The 25,793-nt window shown below is 36.8% G+C and overlaps 1 protein-coding gene and 1 non-coding gene across 2 annotated transcripts; one reads left to right on the top strand and one right to left on the bottom strand.

Moving 5' to 3' along the window:
* Nucleotides 1-6,994: 6,994 nt before the first annotated feature.
* On the bottom strand, nt 6,995-7,100 carry LOC140872379 (small nucleolar RNA R71). The gene has a single exon (XR_012147799.1). It is a non-coding gene; the product is annotated as a small nucleolar RNA R71 (small nucleolar RNA).
* Nucleotides 7,101-18,743: 11,643 nt separating this feature from the next.
* On the top strand, nt 18,744-22,488 carry LOC140871983 (uncharacterized). The gene is made up of 4 exons (XM_073274721.1): nt 18,744-18,824; nt 18,907-19,349; nt 20,134-20,740; nt 21,826-22,488. Exons 1-4 carry the CDS (start codon nt 18,744-18,746, stop codon nt 22,282-22,284), a joined length of 1,590 nt encoding a protein of 529 aa, XP_073130822.1. The 3' UTR covers nt 22,285-22,488.
* The last annotated feature ends 3,305 nt before the right edge of the window (nt 22,489-25,793 follow it).

Genomic DNA, 25,793 nt, shown 5'->3' with positions numbered 1-25,793 from the left:
GCGAACCCAATCAGCATCGGAATAGGCAACGAGCGTAGGAAGCGAGCTATGAGAGAAAGAAAGACCGAAAGATGGAGTGTGTTTCACATAGCGAAGGATGCGCTTTAAAGCCTGAAAATGCTCAATAGTCGGACTTTGTAGGTGCTGACTGACAAGATTTACTGCAAAGGATAAATTTGGTCTAGTGATCGTGAGATATTGGAGAGCGCCTACTAAAGAGCGATAGAGTGTAGGATCATCAAATAATTTTCCATCCGTAGGGAGCTGCAACCTGCAACTAAAGGAGTGAAAACAGGTTTGGAATCTTCAAGAGACGCTCTTTGGAGAATATCACCAGCATATTTTGATTGATTTAAAAAGATTCCAGAAGAATTATAGGTTACTTCAAGTCCCAAGAAATAATTAAGTTTCCCCAAGTCCTTGATGGCGAATTCCTGACGAAGACGAGAGATGAACAACTGCAGACTTTTGGAAGAATTTCCTGTCAAGATAAAATCATCAACATACACCAAAAGATATAAAATAGTTGGTTCTCGGATGTATATGAATAAGGATGAATCAGATTTGCTACAGAAGAACCCAATGCTTAACAGAAAATCACTCAGTCGTTGAAACCATGCACGTGGAGCTTGTTTGAGCCCATATAATGCCTTTTTAAGACGACAAACGTGATTCAAAAATTGAGAATCGATAAACCCAGATGGTTTTTCCATGAAGACAGGCTTTTACAGAACACCATTCAGAAAAGCATTTTTGACGTCGAGCTGATGAAGAGGACAATGGTGTAAAACAGCTAGAGATAGAACAATTCTTACAGTAGATGCCCGAACCACATGACTGAAGGTATGGGAATAATCGAATCCTGGGAGTTGAGTGAAACCTTGTGCAACAAGGCGTGCTTTATGACGATCAATGGAACCATCAGCGAGAAATTTAGTTCAAAAAACCCATTTCAAACCAACAATATTTGTGTCTGGGGGCCGAGGCACAAGATCCCACGTTTGATTTGATGACAAAGCAGAAAGCTCCTCATTCATAGCGACCAACCATTCTGGATACTTTAATGCAGACTTGATACCACGGGGCACACTAACTGCAACAAGAGCAGTAAATAGTTTGGTGCAGGCATAGGAGGGGATATGCTTGGTTTTAACGATACCCGACTTCCCCCGAGTTTGCATGGGATGCGTCGAGGTGGTGGTAATCGCAGGAGTCGGAACTAGAATGCTAGAAGGAGAAAGAGACGCAGCAGGGGGGTTTGCATCAAGATGTTCAGGATCAGATACATCAATCTCATGTATAGGAACATGATGGTCGTTTGGAGTAGGTATATGGAGAACGGCTGGAGATGTAGGAAGTGACTCGTGAGAATAGATGGTACAAGGAGACGAGGATGGAGTCTGACCATGAGCATGAGAAACACATATCCGAGCTGGTTCAAAAAATTCCGAGACAGGCAGTGAGGCAGAGACAGACATGTTAGGCAATTTAGAGAACGGAAAAAAAGATTCATCAAATTTTGCATGTCGAGATATATAGACGCGGAAGGATATAGGATCATAGCAACGAAACCCCTTATGAGAGCTGCTTTAGCCCATAAAAACACAAGTTTTGCTTCTAGGCTCAAATTTATGTGCAGCATAATCTCTGAGACATGGATATACCCGACAGCAGAAAGGATGAAAGTTCTCAAAATTTGGAGCATTATAGAACAACAACTCAAATGGTGATTTGCCATTTAGCACCGTGGTTGGCAAACGATTTATAACATATACAGCACTGCTGAAAGCCTCAACCCAAAATTTCATAGGCATGTGAGAATGAAACAACATAGCAAGATCAGTTTCAGTTATATGTCTATGATTACGCTCTGCCCGTCCATTTTGAGCCGGTGTGTATGGACAAGAAAGAATGTGTCTGATGCCTGATTGACGAAAGAAATTTTGCACCCTATTGTTTGTAAATTCAGTGCCTCCGTCACTATGAAAGGTTTTGATACGACAAGAAAATTGATTTTCAACGAAGGTATGAAATTGAAGTAACACTTCGTAAAATTCAGATTTTTGTCGTAAAGGATAAAGCCATGTAAACCTCCAGAAATCATCCACAAAAATAACATAATATCGGAAATTAGACCCAGAAGTAACGGGCGCAGGTCCCCACAAATCACAATGTATAAGATCCAAAACAGAAGATGACCGTTTTTCATTCAAAACAAAAGGTAAACGCTAACTTTTAGCTTGCTCACAAGAGTCACAAAGTAAAGGTTTGGGTAATAAAGCAGTAACAGATATGAGACCCAATTTATTTAAAAGAGAAATGACATCAAATGAAACATGACCAAGTCTGGAGTGCCATAATTCAAAAGATGCTATGGGCCGAAGAGCAGCAACTAATGCCAACCTAGGAGCATCCAAAATGTAGAGACCATGCCTACGACTTCCTCGAGCCAGAGTTTTCCGAGTAACTCGATGCTGAACCGTAAAACAGTTATCAATAAAAAATCACATCAACTGGGGAATCAGATGTCAACTTGCTTACAGATAGCAAATTTTTAGTGAGCCCCGGAACAACCAACACCTCAGATAGATTAATTGAATCAGTAATAGAGCATGAACCAATACGAGTGATAGATAATAAAGCACCATTGCCAACAACGACAGTATCCAAACCTGAATATGGCTTGGAGGAGGTCAATTGATCAGAAGCAGGAGTCATATGAGCCGATGCTCCTGTGTCCAGATACCAGTCAGAGGCAGGCTGATCCATAATAGAGCACGCAGGAGAGAAAGCCTATGCAAGATTAGCGGAAGGAGCCACAATACTTCGATTGAAACGGTCGGGACAGTTGTTTGCATAATGACCATTAGTTCGAAAAATTTGGCAGTGAGGCTGTCGTTTCTGACTAGTGCCACGGCCACCATGTTTCTGGCTGTTTCCAGAACCACGAGAAGGAGCAGAGAAGGCATGTGGTTTGGAGGCAGTAGTCATGGCAAATGCCACTGGAGATGGTGAAGGGATTTCGAGCCCTTGCTGAAATTGATCCCAAGTCTCGGCATTATTAAGAAGATCCGTGAAGGAGGGCAGCGGAGTCATGGCCATCTGAGTGGCTGAAAAACTTGAATAAGCGGCACCCAAACCTTTCAAGTAAAGATGTATCTTATCCGTATCGTCAACAAGACATCCAATAGCAGACAATTGGTCACAAACAAGTTTAAAGGCGCGGCCAAAATCTGCGACAGACCGGTCACCTTTCTGGAGCGATTGAAGTTGACATTTGAGACGAAATTCACGAGCCTTAGATTGGTGACTGAAATGATTCTCCAAGGCAAGCCAAACGGATTGAGCAGTGGTGCAGCCAACAACGACAGACGTCGCTTCTTCAGTGAGAGAGGAAAAAAGAAGACTAACGAGCCTTTGATCGTCAATGAGCCAGGAGCGATATGCCAGATTTGGCACTGATTTTTCATCCGTGATGATTTCTGTGGGTGGTGCCGGACGAGTTCCGTCAATGAGATTCATGAGTCCTTGACCGATTAGGATAGGGTAAACTTGGCTTCGCCAAAGAAGATAGTTGGACGAAGAAAGCTTGATAGTAAGCATGTGAATTAAGGTGGCGAAGGGAAGGGTGTCAGTGTTTATAGATGATGAAGCAGAATGTGATGTAGCCATGGAGAGGGCCGGACCAAACGTGAGATGAGAGAGAGGAGAGTTTTAAGGATTTCAGTTGCTTAGGCTGATATCATGTGAATGTAAATATTGTATTTGCATTGAAGATTTACACGATACATAGAGTCATTTATACAATCTTGCCTATTCTAGATAAGAAATAAATCAATTAAAGAATATATGAAAATCCCTTAATTGAAGAAAAATCAAAACTTAAATGAGTGAATTATTTTATTCTATCAGGATGCATGATTTGGGTAATTGAATAGAATATTTGATTGTTGAATATATATAATATATATTTTTATTTTATAAATTTTGAAAATTCAAATGTCAACTTATACTGTTGACGCCTCCGTCATTAAAATAAAATAAAGATTCATTATGGCGAATTTAAATTTGAAATGCACGTTTTCTTGAAATTATGAAATAAGTGAGTTTTGAATTTTTCAACGCGTAAGGTTGAATATCGAATAGCTGCTACTTCTACCTATTTATTGTCCACATTTATTATCTTTGTCAATCTTCCTTATCCTTATTTATTATTAGTGTAATGATATTTCACTCTCGAATTGTTGTTAATCGTATATTCGCATTCCACTTGTTACACTTAAAATTAATGATAAATGGGTTTTAAAATTCTTTTAATTTATAAAGGCAAATATATAATCTTCAAAGTCTTACTAAATTATCCTATATTTTTATTCACACATTATTTTATGCTTATAATTTGATTACTCCATCGTTCCTAGTAATTTAGGCTTGATTTTTTTTTAATTTTGGCTCAATTTTATAGTCAAGTATCCATATCTATTGTTCTTTTTCCAACTTTTTTTTACGAATTAATTTACTCATACTAAATTAATATTACTAACGAGTAAAATTCATTTGGTATTGATAAAATGTCAAATTGGTACATGGACTATTGAAAATGGTTTAATTGATATATGATCAAGTTATAAAGTCAATTTTATCATTTATTTAAATTATTTTGAAGTCAAATATTATTGTTAAATTCAAATATATACACATTTTATTTTTAAAAATTATTTTATTGATTACAACTATAATCATAGAGTTACATTAATTTATTTAAATCTTGTATTATAATAAATATAACGTATTCATGATATAAAAAATTATAAATATTAATTAATAAAAACATACACACACATATATATAGATATATATAATATAACAACTGATAAATAAATTAAAAATATATATAAATTTTTTTATAAATATATGATAATGTTTCTTCTCTTTATCTATGTTATAATATTAACATTTATATTTATAAAATTACCATTCATCAATAAATCAGAATATATGATGAGTGCAATTTATGCACTTATATTTTATATGATTTAGCTTGGCTTTTGTTGTGTTTTGAGCGATATTATGCATTTTCCTTGTTGTTTGTGTTGTTTGCAGGAATTTAAGTGTTATTCATTTTAATCGGCCAAAAGAAGTGAAAAGGAGGTGAAAAAAGAGTTGAAAAAAAAGAAATAAAATTGCCCAGACTAGCGCCCCAGCGCTACAAGCCAAGCGCTCCAGCGCTACACGGAGCTTTCCGAAGGGTGAAAAGTCGAAGAAATAGCGCTCCAGCGCTATCAAACCAGCGCTCCAGCGCTGTTGAGGAAATTGGACGGGCGCTCCAGCGCCAATGACTAGCGCTCCAGCGCTGCGCAATCCTAAAATTTGGAAAGTTTTTGATCGAGTTTAAGAAAGGATTTTAAGGCTGATTCTGGGGGATACGAGGGTTAGAGAGAATTTTTCAGAGCATAAGACGGCTATTGAGCGATTGGAAGTGCACAAGAGCTTGAGAATTCGGTACGAAGACGGAAGACGGCGGCATCCGGCGACGGAGAAGCTTCATTCTAATTCATTCTAGTTTCTCTTTGAATTCTGTTTTTCTTAGTTTATGGATTGTTGGAAATACATGAGTTATTTGATCTTGAATTGCGTTATGAACTAATTTCTTAGTCTAGAGGTAGACGAATCTTGACTGGAACCCATGATTGACATATTTTAATTTATATATTTAAATTTCTTCACACAGTTTATGTGTGTTTTCCTGATCTTAATGCTTTCAATTTACTGGTCATAGATTGAATGATATTTTATTTAGAATCTATCACTCGAGAGAGGAGATTTTGAATACGACATAGGAAAATACATCCTTGGTGTTTATACTGTTCGAGAGGCATATAACTCCATAGAAGTCGTTATAAGAATTCTTGTGCTATTTAACGGATTTAATAATTGAACTTTGATAGAGATATTGAGTTTGTTATTAAATACGAATTTCTGCTTGACACTCGAGAGAGGTAGTAGAAAATAATAGGGATTCTTGGCTAATAAACTAGAAGATTTTATAATTGAACAATCATTAGAAATAAATTGTGGTGTACAGTCAAGTGAAGTCGAACCTCTAGCATTCATCACTTATTGAATTTTTTCTCGTGAACTCGTAGTTATTTAGTTTTGTTTCTTGCAAAATTTAGTTTTATAAAAATCAAATCAACTTCGTAGCTCTACATAGGATTACGATTATATTAGTTGCAAATATTTGATATAATATCATTTATTCATTCTCCGTGGGAACGATCTGGACTTAAATTCCTGTATTATAACTTGACATCGTGCGCTTGCGAGCGAAAAACACGCAACAAGTTTTTGGCGCCGTTGCCGGGGAATGAATTTTATTTGATTTATATTAAATTGTGCTAATTAGTCTTAATTTTGATTTAGAGCATTTTATTTTATTTTTTGGTTCTAATTTTAAATTTTTTTTTATTTTTGTCTATGCAGTTTATGCGAAAAAGCCAAAGTTACGACTCACTGCTCTTTGATCCGGAAATCGAGAAAACTGCTAAAGCTTTGCGAAAAGCTAGAAGAGAAGAGTTGCAACAAATGGCTGAAGAAAGATAAAGGGAAAGAGCTGTCAATAATGCTCAGGTGCCGATCAGAGATCACTTTCGACCGGTGATCAATACACATTATTCTGGGATTGCTCGGCAGAACATCACGGCAAATAACTTTGAATTGAAGCCAGCTCTGATTAATATGGTGCAGCAGAATCAGTTCAGGGGTGCAGCTACTGAAGATCCAAATTTGCACCTGCGCACTTTTTTGGAGATTGCTGACACAGTAAAAATTCATGGTGTTACTGAGGACACCATCAAACTACGATTGTTCCCGTTCTCTCTTAGGGACAATGCTCGTAGTTGGTTGCAATCACTACCTCTTGGGAGTATCACTACATGGGATGATATGGCTTCCAAATTTCTGGCTAAGTATTTTCCACCTGCTAAGTCGGCTCAGTTGAAAATAGAGATTACTACATTCAAACAGCAAGATTTTGAGCAGTTGTATGAAGCCTGGGAGCGGTACAAGGAGTTGCTTAGAAAGTGTCCAAACCATAATTTTCCGGACTGGGAACAGATTGAATTATTCTACAATGGTTTGAATGGGCCAACTCGTATTTATGTGGATGCTGCAGCTGGAGGTTCGATATTTTCTAAATTTCCTGAACAGGCTTATGAGATGCTTGAGCAAATGACTGTTAACAGTTATCAGTGGCCGAGTGAGAGATCTGAAATAAGGAAGCCTGCTGCTGGAATTCATGAAGTGGATGCATTCACTGCTTTGACCGCTCAGATGGCTACTATTTCTACACAGTTGGCTGCACTGACCAAAGGGAATCAAAGTTCTAATGAGACAGCATCACTGGCGACTGCCGTAAATTCTGCTGATGGATTTGAGAGTGTGGAGCAAGCTCCATATGTGAACAACAGGAATTACAACAATTATCGAGGTAATCCTGTACCCAATTAGTATCATCCTAGTTTGCGTAATCACGAGAATTTTTCTTATGCAAACAATAAGAATGTGTTGAATCCTCCACCGGGGTTCAATACTCAGAATGGTGAGGGTAAGGCATCGTTGGAAGATTTGGTGGGTAGTTTTATTGCAGAATCATCCACAAGATTTAAGAGGAATGAAAATAGGCTTGACAGTATGGAGACACACTTGACCAATATGAGCGCTTCTATGAAAAATCTTGAAACACAAATTGGTCAACTGGCTAATGCATTGAATAATCAGCAGAGATGTGTGTTTCCTAGCAATACTGAGGTTAATCCTAGGGAGAAATGTAAGGTTGTTACTCTTAGAAGTGGTAAAGAAATTGGGATTGATAATCCAAAGGCAGTGGATGATGAGGAAGTTGATGAGATTGTGGTGGAGTCCGAAAATTCTGATAGCAAAACTTCCAGCAAGTCTGCAGTTGTTCCTGAGAAACCGCTTGTGTCAAAAGCTGTTCTACCATATCCTCAGCGGTTCAAGAAGAAAGTGTTAGATGAGAGGTTTTCTAAGTTTCTTGACATTTTCAAGAAAATTCATATCAATATTCCATTCGCTGATGCTTTGGAGCAGATGCCACACTATGCTAAATTCATGAAAGATGTGATGGCTAGGAAGAGAAAGCTTGAAGAGTTTGAAACAGTGAAGTTGACAGAGGAGTGCAGCGCCATCCTACAAAAGAAATTGCCACAGAAACTGAAAGACCCAGGGAGTTTCACTATTCCTTGTATTATTGGTGGTGCGACTGTTAATAGGGCATTATGTGATTTAGGTGCAAGTATTAATTTAATGCCTTTGTCTATTTTCAGGTCTTTGGAGCTTGGCGAGGTGAAACCAACCACGATTACTCTGCAATTGGCTGATCGTTCTCTTACTTATCCTAGAGGAGTTGTGGAAGATGTACTGGTAAAAGTAGATAAGTTTATTTTTCCTGCTGACTTTGTAGTGCTTGACATGGAAGAAGATCAAGATGTCCCTCTAATTTTGGGGAGACCATTCTTGGCGACTGGCAGAGCGTTAATTGATGTGCAGGAGGGTGAACTAACTCTACGAGTTGGTGGTGATGCTGTCACTTTCAATATCTATAAAACCATGAAATACCAAGAGGAGGTACATTCTTGTAATCGCATTGATTTATCTAATTCTTATGAGAATAATTTTTGTGCAGGATTGGAATTGGAGGACGTTTTGGCGAGGTTCTTAATTAATTCCATAACCCAATTTGATGGGGATGATTGGGAACTTAGAGAGCAATTTCTCGCTCTTGAAAGTTTGCCAAAGGAAAAAGATGGCCAAGAAAAAATTGAATCATTGTCTTCGGAAGTCGAAAAGAGGTATCAGTTTCTACTCCTGAATTGAAAGAACTGCCTGGTCATTTATGTTATGCATTTTTGGGAGAAAATTCGACTAACCCGGTAATTATTTCATCTTCTCTTACTCATGATGAAAAAGATAAATTATTAAGAGTTTTGAGAAAATTTAAATCTGCGTTGGGTTGGTCAATTTCTGATATCAAGGGAATTAGTCCCAATATTTGCATGCATAAGATTTTAATGGAGGAGGCATATAATCCCTATGTTGATCATCAAAGGAGGTTAAATCCTGCGATGAAAGAAGTGGTAAAAGCTGAGGTGTTGAAATTATTGAATGCGGGTATTATTTATGCTATTTCTGACAGTTCTTGGGTGTCACCAGTACAGGTTGTGCCGAAAAAGGGAGGTATGACTGTAGTTAAAAATGAGAAAAACGAGTTGATTTCAACTCGTACTGTTACTGGTTGGAGAGTTTGCATTGATTATAGAAGGTTGAATAAGGCTACTAGAAAAGATCATTTTCCTCTTCCTTTTATTGATCAGATGCTTCACAGGTTGGCAGGTTATAAACATTACTGTTTTTTAGATGGCTATTCTGGCTATAATCAAATTGCTATAGCGCTAGAGGATCAAGAGAAAACAACTTTCACATGTCCCTATGGTACTTATGCTTTTAGGAGAATGCCATTTGGTTTGTGTAATGCACCGGCTACTTTTCAGCGGTGCATGATGGCAATTTTTTCCGACATGGTGGAAGAAGTCATGGAAATTTTTATGGATGATTTTTCTGTGTTTGGGTCTTCGTTTGATCATTGTTTGCACAATCTGACCCTTGTTTTGCAGCGTTGTCAAGAGAAAAATCTAGTGCTTAACTGGGAAAAATGCCACTTCATGGTGCAAGAAGGCATCGTACTTGGGCATAAAGTGTCATCTAATGGGCTTGAGGTGGATCGAGCAAAAGTGGTTGCGATTGAAAAGCTACCACCGCCAAATAATGTGAAAACCATTAGAAGTTTCTTGGGACACGCCGGGTTTTATCGTCGCTTTATTAAAGATTTTTCTAAAATTACTAAGCCTTTATGTAATTTGTTAGAAAAAGATACATCATTTATATTTGATAATGCGTGTTTGCAGGCGTTCACGAAAATCAAGGAGGCACTAATTTCTGCGCCTATTATGATTGTGCCTGACTGGAAGGAGCCGTTTGAAGTAATGTGTGATGCCAGCGATTATGTTGTAGGAGCAGTTTTGGGACAACGAAAAGATAAGATGTTTCGAGCGATTTACTACGCCAGCCGCACTCTTGACGGAGCACAACAAAATTACACCACTACTGAAAAAGAGATGCTGGCTGTGGTGTTCTCCTTCGACAAATTCAGGTCGTATCTCATAGGCTCAAAAGTAATTGTTTATACTGACCATGCAGCTATTCGTTATCTCTTTGCCAAGAAGGATGCCAAGCCAAGATTGATTCGGTGGATACTCTTACTACAAGAGTTTGATTTCGAAATTAGAGACAAGAAAGGGAGTGAAAATTTAGTAGCGGATCATCTGTCTCTCTTGGAGTTGGAAGAAAAAGTTGAACATGAACTCATTAAGGAGCAATTTCCTGATGAACATCTTTTTGAGGTAAATTCTAAACTTCCTTGGTTTGCAGATTTTGCTAATTTTCTTTCGTGTGGTGTTATGCCTCCAGATCTCAATCATCACCAAAGGAAAAAATTCTTTCATGATGTCAAGTTTTATCTGTGGGATGATCCGTTTGTGTACAAGAAGTGTTCGGACCAAGTGATAAGGAGATGCGTGGATGAAGCTGAAGCAAAAGAGATTTTGGAACAATGTCATTCTGCACCGTATGGTGGTCACTTTGGTGCCACACGGACAGCCGCCAAGGTACTTCAGTCTGGTTTTTATTGGACAAATTTATTCAAAGACAGTTATACCTTGGTAAAATCATGTGATAGATGTCAAAGGATGGGGAATATATCTAGGCGTCATGAATTACCGCTCACAAATATTTTAGAGGTTGAATTATTTGATGTGTGGGGTATTGATTTTATGGGACCATTTCCTATATCCTTTGGGCAATCGTATATTTTATTGGCTGTTGATTATGTTTCGAAATGGGTGGAAGCAATCGCCACCTCCACTAATGATGCTCGTGTAGTGGTGCAGTTTGTGCAGAAAAATATTTTCACGAGGTTTGGAACACCAAGGGCCATTATCAGTGATGAAGGTACGCATTTTTGCAATTAAATCTTTAATTCATTGCTGACAAAATATGGTGTTAGGCATAAAGTGGCATGTGCATACCATCCACAAACAAATGGGCAAGCTGAAGTATCCAACCGGGAAATTAAGCAAATTCTGGAAAAGACTGTCAACACGAACCGGAAGGATTGGGCAGTTAAGTTGGATGATGCACTATGGGCATACCGGACCGCGTTCAAAACTCCTATTGGCATGTCTCCATACAGGTTGGTCTTTGGTAAAGCATGCCATCTGCCAGTGGAGTTAGAGCATCGAGCGTATTGGGCGGTGAAAAAGTTGAATTTTGATATGAAAGCTGCTGGAGAAGAGCGATTGTTGCAGTTGCATGAGATTGAGGAGTTTCGTAATCATTCTTACGAAAATGCCAAGCTCTACAAAGAACAAACCAAAAAGTGGCATGACAAAATATTACTGAAGAGGGAGTTCGAGCCTGGACAACATGTATTATTATTTAACTCTCGTCTCCGCTTATTTCCAGGTAAGTTAAAATCAAGATGGTCTGGTCCGTTCACCGTGGTGAAAGTGCATTCCTATGGCGCCATTGAACTGAGCTGTCAAGATGGTCAGACATTCCAAGTCAATGGGCAGAGGTTGAAACATTATTTTGGCAATGAAGTGCGGAACATGGAGAAAGTTGCCTTGATAGACCCTGCATAAACACTCCAGCAAAGTCGGGCTGACGACGATAAACCAAGCGCTCTTTGGGAGGCAACCCAAATTTATTATTTTTTTAAAATTTTGTTTTATTTTATTTTATTTTTTTTAGTTACTTTTATTGAAATTTCAGTTATTTTACTAATTTTGGTCCTAATTCGGAGTTTTATTGCAGGTTCTGTTCTTCACAAAAATCACATTTTGGAGTATGAAATTCGAGAATATAGCGCTCCAGCGCTCTCCATATAGCGCTCCAGCGCTGTTCTTACGTTGGATTTTTTTTAGAAAAGTCGAAAGTTTCGCGCTCCAGCGCTATCTTTTCGGCGCTCCAGCGCTCTTATGTGAGCATCAAAGTCGAAGATATAGCGCTCCAGCGCTCCCCATATAGCGCTCCAGCGCTGTTCTGTATCATCAAGGACGAACGTTTAGCGCCCCAGCGCTCTGCATATAGCGCTCCAGCGCCACTTATATAGCGCTCCAGCGCTATCGCGAAAATTTTGAAAAATAAAAGGGGATCTCAGAATTCATTCAGTCATAATCTTCAAATTTTCTAGCCTTGTTCGCCGCCTCCAAGCAATTGGCCCTTGCAATTCGAGAAAAACTCCCACCTGAAACTCTCGGCTACACCATACATCGCACAAATTCATCCTTTCCTCGCATCTTGTTCGAATTTTTGTCATCCGGGTTTCAATATTTTCGCAGCTAGGGATTTCGAGAAAAGGGGCGTCGATTTCTATTATTTATGTCAAAGAAGTGAGCTTCGAATTCATTGAGGGGCGAAGCCGAGTTGTTCTATATCTTGTCAAAATTTCTCTATTCCGCCGGACTCGACACCAGCCGAGGTAAATTGAACATTTTGGGGCTGAAAAAAAAATTCTGCCGATTTTTTCTTTTGGAAGGGCTCCGTGCTGATTCTTATTTACATGTTTAAGGTGCTTTTAGAATTGATCATCCGAAATTGTTGTGAGAAATTCGTACATGGATTGGATGTTGATCATTAGGTGATGCATAGTATTTGCTTATTTGTTATTGGAAGGGCCAATGTATGTGACATTGTTGTTCTGCTGAAGATTTGCGATTTGTGCGGTTATATCGGGTTGGTAGACTTGTTATTGTTGGTTGTGCGGCGTGGTAAATTGTTTAGATTGGTTGGAGATTAAGCGGCATAGTGGGCGGTGGTGTACTGTTGTGTTGAAGTATTGCTTGGTTCAATTGAGATTGCACTATTGTAATGGCTCCGAGAAAGAAACAAAAGCAGGGTGCATCTTCGTCCGGTACTTTCGATGCCCATCGGTTTTGGGATGAAGAGGCCGCCAAGAATTATTCTCTCATGGTGAGCAAGAGCATGGTTAGAGAAAGAGGGTTTGATCCTAATTCTCCTCTACCTTTGTGGGATGTGCGACAAGCAGCTGTTGCGCGAAGATGGACGAATTTTGTCCAACATCCCGGTGATGCTGTGATTTCTTTGGTCCGGGAATTTTATGCCAATCTAAAATGTAAGCATGAGCAATTCCATGTTCTAGTGCAAGGTAAGCGAGTGGCATTTGATGGGCACACCATTAATACCCTCTATGGTATGCCATCTATAGATGAGGATGAGTATTCGGCATTCAAGGCGAGTGATGTGGACTATGATGAGATTATTGCCACTCTTTGTGAAGAAGGGGCACAATGGAAGATGAAGAATGAAGCAGTGGTACATTTTCCTTCCGGGAAAATGAAGTAAGACGCGAGGTCTTGGTTTTTTCTGATAGCTGCTCATGTGCTGCCCACTGGCCACACTTCTGAGGTGACAGCGAAACGGGCTGTGCTGACTTACTGTATTGTCACAGGAAAGACGGTGAACTTGGGGAACATCATTCAGGATTCCATTATTTCGGCGGTAAAGGGCACCACGACTGGTGGATTGCCGCACCCTGCTCTGTTCACCGCGCTTTGTGCACATGCTGGCGTTACATGGGGTGCAGATGAAGAGCTTTTTAAGGTTCAAGGACCTATTACTGGGACTACACGAGAGAATATACCACCCCCTCCGCGAGCAGCCGCACCTCGAGATCGCCCGACGAGTAGCAGCCAGCCACCACCACTACCACTTACTGGAGCGTATGAGCATTTTGATGAGCGATTGACGCGAGTGGAGCAGTGGCTAGACCTTCATTGTCGTCGGACTGATATTTTCATGGATTATATGGTGGATTTCACGACGACTCTAGCCCAGCGCTTTCCTGGCTCCAGTGAGGATCCGCAGTTTCCCCCACCTCCTACGTGGCAACCCCAGGATGATGACATGGGCGATGACCACTGATGGTCGTCGCCATAGGTACGTGTCTTCCCTTGTTCTTTTATCGATTCATTGTACATTAGGGACAATGCACGAATCTAAGTTTGGGGGGGTCTTGAACTATTATGTTGGTTGTGATTTGGATGTACAATGTTTGATGTTTATGTGGTTGTTGAATTGTTGGATTGGCGAAAGTGGTTGGGTTGAAACGTAGTATGAAATTTGGATAGTTGTTGTTGCATGCTGAATCAGTCACTAGTTCCTGCATCTGTGTTTTTAGTTCTCGTTCGCATTTTGTTTTTGCTTGTTTTGTTTTGTGTCAGTTTTATTGTTCAGTTGTTCGTTTTATTTTAATGTTTTCTGTGTTCGGTGGTGTGGTTGTTTATTTGAGAAAACAAAAACAAAAATATGAAAATGAGAAAAGAAAAAGAAAAATGGCCTATGACGATGAAGTTGAAAAAAAAAAAGAAAAGAAAATATAATCTAGTATTGGCGACATTGGATCTTGAGTTCTTACTTTTTCTGCACTATAGCCTTGACTGTCGATACTCCTGATAAGTAGAGAAAATTGTGTGGATTTTGTGAGAAGATTAGCTGATTTGATTCTTAACTTTGGTGATACATACTCGAAACTGAGGTAGATTTTTACAAACAGAGAAATGATTTAGGCAACTTTGTTTTTGAGCCTGCAAGCCTTTGATTTGTTAGTCTTTCATTTGTAGCCTTGCGAAAAAAAAAAAGAAAAAAAAAAGAAAAATCCAATTGGATGAAAAAGAAAAGATAGAAAAAGATGGAGAAAGTAAGGTGAGGGGAGGCATTGAAAATGGACTGAAATTTGAGTCCAAAGAAAATGCAAAAAGGTGTAGAATGTATGGAGTAGAGGAGTCAGACAAATATCTGACAATGCCCTGCAACTGATAAACCTAGCCTACTCAATACCGCAGAAAATTATAAATATCCAATTCTCTTTGCTTGAATCTTATATGCTTACATTGACTATGGATACTTCTCTGCTATAAAAAGTGCTTGCCTAAAAGAACTCCCTGATAAGTCCTGTTGATCTTTGGGAGTAACGGTTGAACTTGGTGGAGAGTGTGTTGAAACTAGAGAGCGGGGTTAATGACTCTTTGAGGCTTACTGATTGCATGATTTGACCGAAAGTTAGGTGGGTAGACAAGATTGGCTAATCACACACACACGAGAACTCTTGAGAAAATTAGCTACACATAGATTAATTGTTGAACATCTGAGGCCAGTTGGGTTAATAAGTTTTACTTTTTTCTTGTGTGTTTTTAATTCCCTGTGCGTCTTAGTATTTTGTTTGTGTTGTTTTGTTTTGCTCGGGACTAGCAAAATTTCAAGTTTGGGGGGATTTGATGAGTGCAATTTATGCACTTATATTTTATATGATTTAGCTTGGCTTTTGTTGTGTTTTGAGCGATATTATGCATTTTCCTTGTTGTTTGTGTTGTTTGCAGGAATTTAAGTGTTATTCATTTTAATCGGCCAAAAGAAGTGAAAAGGAGGTGAAAAAAGAGTTGAAAAAAAAGAAATAAAATTGCCCAGACTAGCGCCCCAGCGCTACAAGCCAAGCGCTCCAGCGCTACACGGAGCTTTCCGAAGGGTGAAAAGTCGAAGAAATAGCGCTCCAGCGCTATCAAACCAGCGCTCCAGCGCTGTTGAGGAAATTGGACGGGCGCTCCAGCGCCAATGACTAGCGCTCCAGCGCTGCGCAATCCTAAAATTTGGAAAGTTTTTGATCGAGTTTAAGAAAGGATTTTAAGGCTGATTCTGGGGGATACGAGGGTTAGAGAGAATTTTTCAGAGCATAAGACGGCTATTGAGCGATTGGAAGTGCACAAGAGCTTGAGAATTCGGTACGAAGACGGAAGACGGCGGCATCCGGCGACGGAGAAGCTTCATTCTAATTCGTTCTAGTTTCTCTTTGAACTCTGTTTTTCTTAGTTTATGGATTGTTGGAAATACATGAGTTATTTGATCTTGAATTGCGTTATGAACTAATTTCTTAGTCTAGAGGTAGACGAATCTTGACTGGAACCCATGATTGACATATTTTAATTTATATATTTAAATTTCTTCACACAGTTTATGTGTGTTTTCCTGATCTTAATGCTTTCAATTTACTGGCCATAGATTGAATGATATTTTATTTAGAATCTATCACTCGAGAGAGGAGATTTTGAATACGACATAGGAAAATACATCCTTGGTGTTTATACTGTTCGAGAGGCATATAACTCCATAGAAGTCGTTATAAGAATTCTTGTGCTATTTAACGGATTTAATAATTGAACTTTGATAGAGATATTGAGTTTGTTATTGAATACGAATTTCTGCTTGACACTCGAGAGAGGTAGTAGAAAATAATAGGGATTCTTGGCTAATAAACTAAAAGATTTTATAATTGAACAATCATTAGAAATAAATTGTGGTGTACAGTCAAGTGAAGTCGAACCTCTAGCATTCATCACTTATTGAATTTTTTCTCGTGAACTCGTAGTTATTTAGTTTTGTTTCTTGCAAAATTTAGTTTTATAAAAATCAAATCAACTTCGTAGCTCTACATAGGATTAGGATTATATTAGTTGCAAATATTTGATATAATATCATTTATTCATTCTCCGTGGGAACGATCTGGACTTAAATTCCTGTATTATAACTTGACATCGTGCGCTTGCGAGCGAAAAACACGCAACAATATACAAAGTTAAAATATAGTTTATTATATTTATAAAAAAAATAAAATAATAATTTTATATTAAAATATTTAATTAAAATAAAATTTAAAAATAATGTAATTTATCAGAAATTTCTAACCAGGTAAAAATTTTTTTGGCAATTATTATCGTACAAATCGAGACAATAGTAAAGATTCACATGATGTTATGTTGGTGTTCCGACCTCCATATGCTGCCTATTTTTTTCCAATGATATATGTATATTACTCTTTTCATTTATGATATGCAAATTTAATGTTAAATATATTATTTTTAAGTTCATATTAAATATTTTTTCGGATGCACAATATGCAACTTTTTTAAATTTATTGTAGTATAGTAAATATGAATTTATTGTTACAATTTTATTCAATAAAATAATTTAAAAAGAGAAATATGTATCTAATGAATTAAAAAACAATATTGGCTTTAAAATCAATTTAAGTAAAAGGAGAAATTGACTTTTGAGTTTATCATGTATAAATTAATCAAATCATTTTCAATAGTTAATGTATCAATAACATTTTAGCAATAGTTCGTGTACCAAAATAATTTAATCTATTATTAACTAATAACACATGATTTTTTTTTATCTTATTAAAATCTTCATTATATAAAGACATGATGACATTTATACGTACATATACATATACATATATACATACATATACATAAATACATACATACATACATACATACATACATACATACATACATACATACATACATACATACATATATACATACATATATATATATATATAAATTTTCAACTGCCCAACTAATGATGCCCAACTCATCCCCGAAAACAAAAACCCGGTAGTGGGTTTTAGTGATACGAATTTTTTTTAAAAAAAACAACTAAAACCCGGTAGTGAGTTTTAGTGGTCGGGGACGAGTTGGGCAGAAATGGTTGGGCAGCTGAAAATTACTATATATATATATATTAACCTACATTTCCAAACAGTACTTTCTTAATTTTGTGAAAACTCGGACAAGCCATGAGACTGAGACGGAGATAACTTCAAATGCCCAATGGATAATTGTATTTCTTAATTTCAATGGAAACTATTAGATTCAATGAATTCACATTACCAATTATGACCAAAAAACAAAAATAAAAACAAAAAGTGTTTTTTTTTAATAAAAAAATGGCAATTAGTACAATGTCCTAATCCTGACATCCATGAAACCTTCTACTTTAGTTGATTATTATATCTTCAAAAGTTTCGAAAATGAAATAAACATGCTTACTTCACGTTTTGTTGATCAATCTAAACTAGATTGGGAAAAAAATTATTACTAGAAAACATATATAAGAGATAAAATTACTTTTTCAAAATTTTGTTAAATATTTTTGAGTCCAAAATAAATAGAAAGCATGATCAAATGCCAATATTCCATCCAAAATAAATCATCGGTGCATGTCAAAGGGGGCAATTGCTCGCTTATTTTGGCGAAGTCGACCAAAGTTTGGCTCTGGGTTCGTACGTAAAGATGGTGCAAGGACTAAGTTGTTGACAAATATTTCGATTTCATTTTCAACTCTATCATGCCGTGGCCCGAGCACGTGACGAAATATTTTATAAATAAATGTTAAGACAATTTTATAGACTAATATTTATCTAATATAAGTATCATATGAGATAATCTCACGGATTTATATCAAACAAATATAATTAGTTAATCATACATGCAGTGAAAATTAAAGTAATATTTTTTACAACTAAAAGTAATAATTATCATGAGTTGGATGAGACTGGGAAATCGTCTCACAAAATTTATAACCATTGTTGCATGTTTTTTATGTTGTTTCTTAATAGCAACATTTAATAGAGTTGGCCGCCCTACTTGTTCTTGTTGGTCCTTCACATTAGTGGACGTTATATGTTCGTACTCTAACTTGATCATTATAAATAGCATTTCCATTCTAGGATACTTAAGTCAATTATGAGTTTTATTAATTGCATTCTTGTTTACCTTCTTCCATTCTTATCTCTACTTTTATTATCAGACAAATCTTCTGCAGAAGTAAGCCAAAAATCAAAACGAATTCTTGATTTATTTATTTAATTTGTAGACAGATTTTGATTTCAATGATTTTCAATTGCAGTGGTTTAATCATGGACGTGACATAACAAACAGAAGGAACGCCGTTGATGAAGTTATAATCAATCCAATCACGGTGAAGGGATTGCAACTACGATGGCGTTTCGACGCAGGATTCGACATAAGTGCCACGCCGGCGGTAGCTAACGGGGTGGTCTATTTTCCTTCATGGAATGGGAACCTTTATGCGGTGAATGCTTTTACTGGGGCACTCGTATGGAAACAAAATTTGGGCCAGTTGACAGGCATACCTCCCCAAGGACAAATCGTGAACGTAACGGTGGCACGTGCCACCCCGGTCGTGGCTGATGATCTCTTGATTGTCGGGATCTATGGACCGGCTTATGTGATCGCGGTGAGACGAGCCACTGGGCAGCTCGTGTGGTCCACTTGGTTGGATCCAGGTCCCCTCAGCCTAATCACTCAATCTGGAACAGTTTACTTGGGGTTGGTTAATTTATAATTCATCGAGTCAGTTTTAGACAGTACTTGGGAGAACTTCTAGAAAGTACTTTTCAGCTTTTTTTAATAAAATTTTGAAAATTTGTTAAATTTTGTTAAGAAAAAGCTGAGAAGTGTTTCCTAAAAGTTCTCTCCAAACACTTACCTTAAACTGTTATCTTATTATTATTATCATTTTTTTTGACAATTTTACTCATTTTTCTAATTTGAAACAAATGCAAAGCTGATGTGTACAATGTCAGTCAACATTCCCAGTAAAAAATAGGAAAAATTGCATATATTATCCTTGTGAAATCCCGTGTTAGCTAATAACCCCCTGTGAAAATTTTTTAAGCTAATAACCCCCTGTGATTCTAAATTTGTAGCATACACACCCTTTTCAGTTAAAAAATGACGAAAATATCCCTACATAAAATAAATGATAAATTAAATAGTTCATAAAAGTTAAGGGCATTTTCGTCATTTTTTAGCCAGAAGGGGTGTGTATGCTACAAATCTAGAATCACAGGGGGTTATTAGCTTAAATTTTTTTTACAGAAGGTTATTAGCTAACACGAAATTTCACAAGGGTGATATATGCAATTTCCCCTAAAAAATAACTCAAATTGAGAAATAAAAAAACTGACTATATCAAAATTGAAATTTGATAACATCGAAATAGAATGACAAAAAATGTTTCAGACCAAAAATACAGTTTCCTTTTTTTTTATATGGAATGTGAAAGGATCAAAATTTCTGCGCAAGCATTGAAGCAAATCTGTGTATCCAGGGGATTATATGTTGGAGTATCATCCATAGCACTACCAGTGCCGAACGGCGGACCATGCTGCACGTTCCGTGGAAGCCTAGCGAAGCTAGACGTAAGGACCGGGACGATTTTGTGGCAGACCTACACACTCCCGGATAACGGCGGCACGTTTGGAGGATATTCCGGGGCATCTATATGGGGCAGCAGCCCCTCCATCGATATAGCAAGAGGCCTTGTCTTTGTAGGAACTGGCCAGCTTTACAATGCTCCAGCTTCTGTACAACAGTGTCAGGCCCGATTGAATAATCAAACTAGCCCACCGACGGGCCCTGATCCGTGTATCGGGCCTGATATTCACTTTGATTCCTTTTTGGCATTGGACATTATTTCAGGGAGGATTGTTTGGGCGAAGCGACTTGATAGTTATGACGTTTTCAACTTTGCGTGCCTGATTCCGAATAACCCGGATTGTCCCACAGGCCCGAACCTCGACGCTGATTTTGGAGAGGCGCCGATGCTGCTGACCATTTTTTCAAATGGTAGACTGCGTGATATTGTGGCGGCGGTGCAGAAAAGTGGCTTCGCATGGGCTTTGGATCGCAACAACAGTGATATAGTTTGGAGCACGGTAATTTTTCTAAACACCATTTTGGTCTTCAAGTTGATCAAAATTCATGTTATTTTCACGTGGGAAAATGATTTTTTTTTATTGCATTAACTTGTCTATTATTTGGGTTTTGATCCATTAATTTTTTAAGGTTTGATTTTGGTAAACTAACTTTAATTTTTGACTATTTTGGTCCAATTGTTGACGTGTTTAGCTTCACAAGTCAGCATTTTCCAAAGTCACATCGTCACTTTCTGTTGTCACGTTAGTATTTTTCGGTGTCACATCAGCAATTGAACCAAAATAGTTGAAAATAAAATTAAGTTAGTTTACTAAAATCAAATTTTAAATACTTAATGAACCAAAAACTAAAATTGAACAAGTTAGTGGATCAAAAAAATTATTTCTCCTTTTTGTATGTAGACATTTTTTTTGCACATATGACTAATTTTTTTTTTTTTTTTTTTTTTTGCAAGCCACATATGGCTGATTTTGCCAGAGTGCTTAAATGATATTGCTAATATACCCGGATGAAATTGAGAACTTTGACGAATATCGCATTAAATCTATTTAATTTAAAAAATGTATAATTGCATATATTATCCCTGTGAAATCATGAGATTACTAAAAACTCCTCGTGACTATAAACCTCTTGTGTTTTCAAATTTTGTGCACAAATATCCCTGAAAATACGTACGAGCAAGGGGTTATGTGCTCAAATTTTGAAAACACAAGGAGGTACATGTTCAAGATTAAAAAACATAGGGAGCTAGTAAATCATTATTTTTTTATAGTGATTTTTTAGCAATCTCGATATTTAACAGGGGTGATGTATGCAATTACCCCTTTAAAAAATCCTAATTATTATACAGAAACCAATTTCGACAAATTAAGAACCAATAGCGCCATATCGGCTCGGAGAAATTACATTTTTTGTCTTTTAATTTGTATTTTTTTAAATTCTTTTTAGTCCTGTTAATTTGTAATTTTGATCCATCTTTTTCTAATTTTGTTTCAACTTAACTTTTTCATTTGGGAAGAGATATATAATGTGTTGCGCTCAAGTGTGTTTTTGGTTGGCTTGTACATATATATTTATATTACAGAAAGCAGGCCCTGGATCTGTGGAAGGAGGAGGGGTATGGGGTGCCGCCACCGATGGAAAACGGGTTTATACAAATATTGTTAACGGTAATAGGCTCCCCTTTACGCTCAAGCCGTCCGCTCAAACCACCACCGCCGGCGGGTGGGTGGCAATGGACGCCAAAACAGGCCAGATTCTTTGGACCACCGCTGATCCGAGCAACGAAACCGCGCACGGGCCAGTGACAATAGTGAATGGAGTCTTGTTTGCGGCTTCCGTGGCGCCTACCGGACCTGTATATGCCATGGATGCTACAACCGGTGCTATCATATGGTCGTATAACACCGGAGCCACCGTGTACGGGGGAGCGTCCGCCAGCTACGGCTGCATTTACATCGGACATGGATTTTCGATTGGCCTGGCAAGGCTCCATCCAACTTGGAATAGTGGGAAATATCTCTTTGCCTTCTGCTTTCCATAAGCACATGCATGTTTGGAAAAATAATTAGGCCAATTAAGGCATTAGCAATATTTCAATAAGGTACATCCATGTATACGCCAAGAACTAATTAAGTGACAATGAAGTGACCAAATAGATATAAATGCTATAAATAATACATGTTTGCATAAGTCTAACACATACATAAATTCATACAATCAATATAGATACATACATACATACATTTTATTTATTTATTTTTTTCCGTATAAATATACGACTTTTAATTATGAATGTTGCTCTTGCTCGTTTAAGTTAGCAAATTAAATAAATAGTTTTTTTATGGGTTCTTTTGTAATTCATTGTCCACGCATCTTAAATGACTTCTTTTAATTGTGAATCTTCTAATACATCATTGTTCAGTCCTAAATGTTTGACTTTCTTCTGGTTTGGTTCCAAATGTTTCGACGTTCTCGGTTTAGTCCTAAATGTTTATAGATTTTGACCGAATTGGTTCTTCCGTCAAATTAACCATTAAACCTAACGGTAGACATGATATGTAATGGGAAAAATCTCGATTCAGTCACAAATATTTGGCTTCTTTATCAATCTAACAGTCAAAACTAACTGTAAATATAACATATGACAATCATATCACTAAAATCTCTAAAACCCAAATCAGATGCGCTAATTTGTAATCCAATTCGAGCAGAGGAAAATTTTTTCTTTCTCATTGCTACATCACTCAGTAATTTGGCTCAACTTTGAGAACGAAATTGACGATGTTTCACACAATTTATCTCTATTTGGTAATTCCGTATTTTTATTTCGTAGGCTAACCACATTTTCTTATTTTCAGATTCAAAAATTTCTATATAACTTTTAATTTAGAGTTTATTTATAAAAAAATTAAAATAAAAAATCATTTTTTCAGGATATGTGTTGTTATTTAATTGAATTTCGTATTCTTATTCATCGATTAATTTTATTTTTCTTGACTTTGAAATTTTTTAGAATTAAGATTTCGATAAGACCGATTGCTTGCCGCTTTACCAAAAATCTATAGTATGGAGTAATGGTGCAACTCAAATCTTTTAAAACACATCAGTTCAAGCGTCATGGTTCGATCGCTCTACCCAATGTCCCAGTAGGAAAAATTATTGCACCCCAACAACCTCCTTCACAATAAGTTCATTCCTTGCAATCAATGAGAATCGAACTCATGACCTTGGCTCTGATATCAATTCATGTAGAGCTTAGCGCTTGTCGTTTTATCAAATTAAAATTATAGCTGGTAGTAGTGGTACAACTAAAATCTTTTAAACCGCATAGTAGCTCAAGCATCATGGTATGATCTCTCTACCAGTAAGGACAATTATTGCACCGAACATTTTCAATTTTTTCAATTAGGGATTTTATATAATTTCGATTTTATGGGGAAAAATAGTAATAAATTAAATAAAGGTTTGTAATAGTTGATGTTGATAAATTTATTCATTTTTAATTTAGTTGTTTTGAGGCCAACTCGATCAAAGTTGTTGGAAGGATCAACTTAGTCAAAATTTACAAGCATTTAGGACTAAATCGGGATCTCTGAAACATTTTGGACCAAACCAAGAACGAAATCAAGCATTTGAGACTGAATCGGGTATTTTATTCGTTAATTTTAACCATTAAATTGACGGAAGGATCAACTCGGGATAATTTTTGAGACGTTTAGGACTAAACCGGGAACATCAAAATGTTTGGGACCAAACCTAAAAAATGATCAAATGTATGATGCGGAACCGTTAATTTCCTCCAAAATAATGCATCAATGTCCTGGTTCCTCTATTTTCCTATTTTAAAATTTAATCTATCAGCTCCAACTGTACATGTAACAATCTCTCCACTATTCCTCGATACAACCTGAAACTATGATTTATTTGCAAATTTGACTACATAATATGCTACTCTATATGGGCAAAAAAAAAATTGCTACTCTATATACGAAGCTAGATTCTTATTCATTTTTCCTTCTATCATTCTATTCGCAAGCGCGTATGTGCATCGCGAATTTCATTATAATTTGCTATATTAGATTTGATATATGTGACTTAGGTAGTATTTGAGAGAGCTTCTTGGAAGCATTAATCAGCTTTTTCTTCACAATTTTTTAAAACTTTGTGAAGGAAAGGATGAAATGTGCTTTCTAAAAGCTCTCCCAAATACTACCTTAGTCATCTTAACATGAGATTAAAATATTTGTAGTGTTTTCCTTTATCAAAACTGGTTAACAGGACGCGACGGCCTGCAATTTTGGCAGATCAGCCAATGTCGGAACCAAGATTTCAAATCCACCTTGGCTAAAAAATTTTAATCAGAAAAAAATAATACGGGGGAAACCCCGGTTCAGTCCCAAATGTTTGGTTACTGTCTCGGTTTGGTCCCAAATGTTTCGACATTCCCGGTTCAGTCCTAAAAGGTTATAGATTTAATTTGACTGAATTGGTCCTTCCGTCAAATTAATCGTTAAACCTAACAGTAGACATAATACATGACATAAAAAAAACCCAATTTAGTCCCAAATATTTGGCTATTTTCCTAGTTTAGTCACAAATGTTTTAGAGTTTCTCATTTAGTCCCAAATATTTACAAATTTTGATCGAGTTGGTCATTCTGTCACTGTTAAAACTAACTATAAACATGACATGTCATACCATTAAAATCCCCAAAACTCAAATCATATACACTAATTTCTAATCCACTTTGAGCTGGGACAAAAAAATTTATTTTTCGTTGCTTCACACTCAAAAATTTGGCTCAATTTTAAGAATGAAAATGACGTTTCTACACACAATTTATCTTTATCAGGTAACCCGGGCTTTCTCTTTCGCATGCTAAACATATTTTCTTGTTCTCGGATTCCGACATTTCTATAAAACTATAACTTTAGGGATTTTCAAAAAAATTAACACAAAAATCTTTTTTTTTCTCGATATGTGTCCTTATTTGGTTGAATTTTGTATTCTCGTTCGTCGATTATGTTTTTTTTTTCTTACCATTAAAATTTCTTAGAATTAAGATTTCAATTTTTTAATTAGGGATTTGCTTTTATAATTTCAATTTTTGTGGAAAAAAATGAGTAATAAACTAAGTAAAAGTTTGTAACCGTTGATGTTGATAAATTTATTCATTTTTAATTAAGTCATTTTGAGGCCAAATCGGTCAAAATTGATGGAAGGACCAACTCGACCAAAATTTACAAACATTTAGGACTAAATCGGAAACACTGAAAATTTGAGACCAAATCGAGAAATGAGTCATTCATTTGGGACTAAATAGGTCTTTTCTCCGTTAATTTTAACAATTAAATTGACGGATCAATTCGGGCTAATTTTTGAAATGTTTAGGACTAAATTGGGAAGATCAAAACATTTGGGATCAAACCGAAAAAAGGTCAAAGATATGGGACTGAACCGGGAATTCACCCAAATAATACATATAACACTTAAAATTGTGAGTAAGATACTTTTTCATTGTAGCCTTGAAAAGTTTTTCATTAACAAGAT

This window comes from Henckelia pumila, unplaced genomic scaffold, assembly GCF_033568475.1.
Source record: "Henckelia pumila isolate YLH828 unplaced genomic scaffold, ASM3356847v2 CTG_461:::fragment_3, whole genome shotgun sequence".
NCBI lineage: Eukaryota > Viridiplantae > Streptophyta > Magnoliopsida > Lamiales > Gesneriaceae > Henckelia > Henckelia pumila.
Note: the sequence above shows the minus strand (reverse complement) of the source record. Positions and strands in the feature narration are given on the sequence as shown.

Excerpts from the sequence above, each read along its gene's own strand:
- LOC140871983 (XM_073274721.1), top strand. The coding sequence starts at position 18,744 with ATGAGTTTTATTAATTGCATTCTTGTTTACCTTCTTCCATTCTTATCT. Across the intron at positions 18,825-18,906 it reads CAGACAAATCTTCTGCAGAA|TGGTTTAATCATGGACGTGA; the intron begins GTAAGCCAAAAA and ends TTTCAATTGCAG. Across the intron at positions 19,350-20,133 it reads TCTGGAACAGTTTACTTGGG|GGGATTATATGTTGGAGTAT; the intron begins GTTGGTTAATTT and ends CTGTGTATCCAG.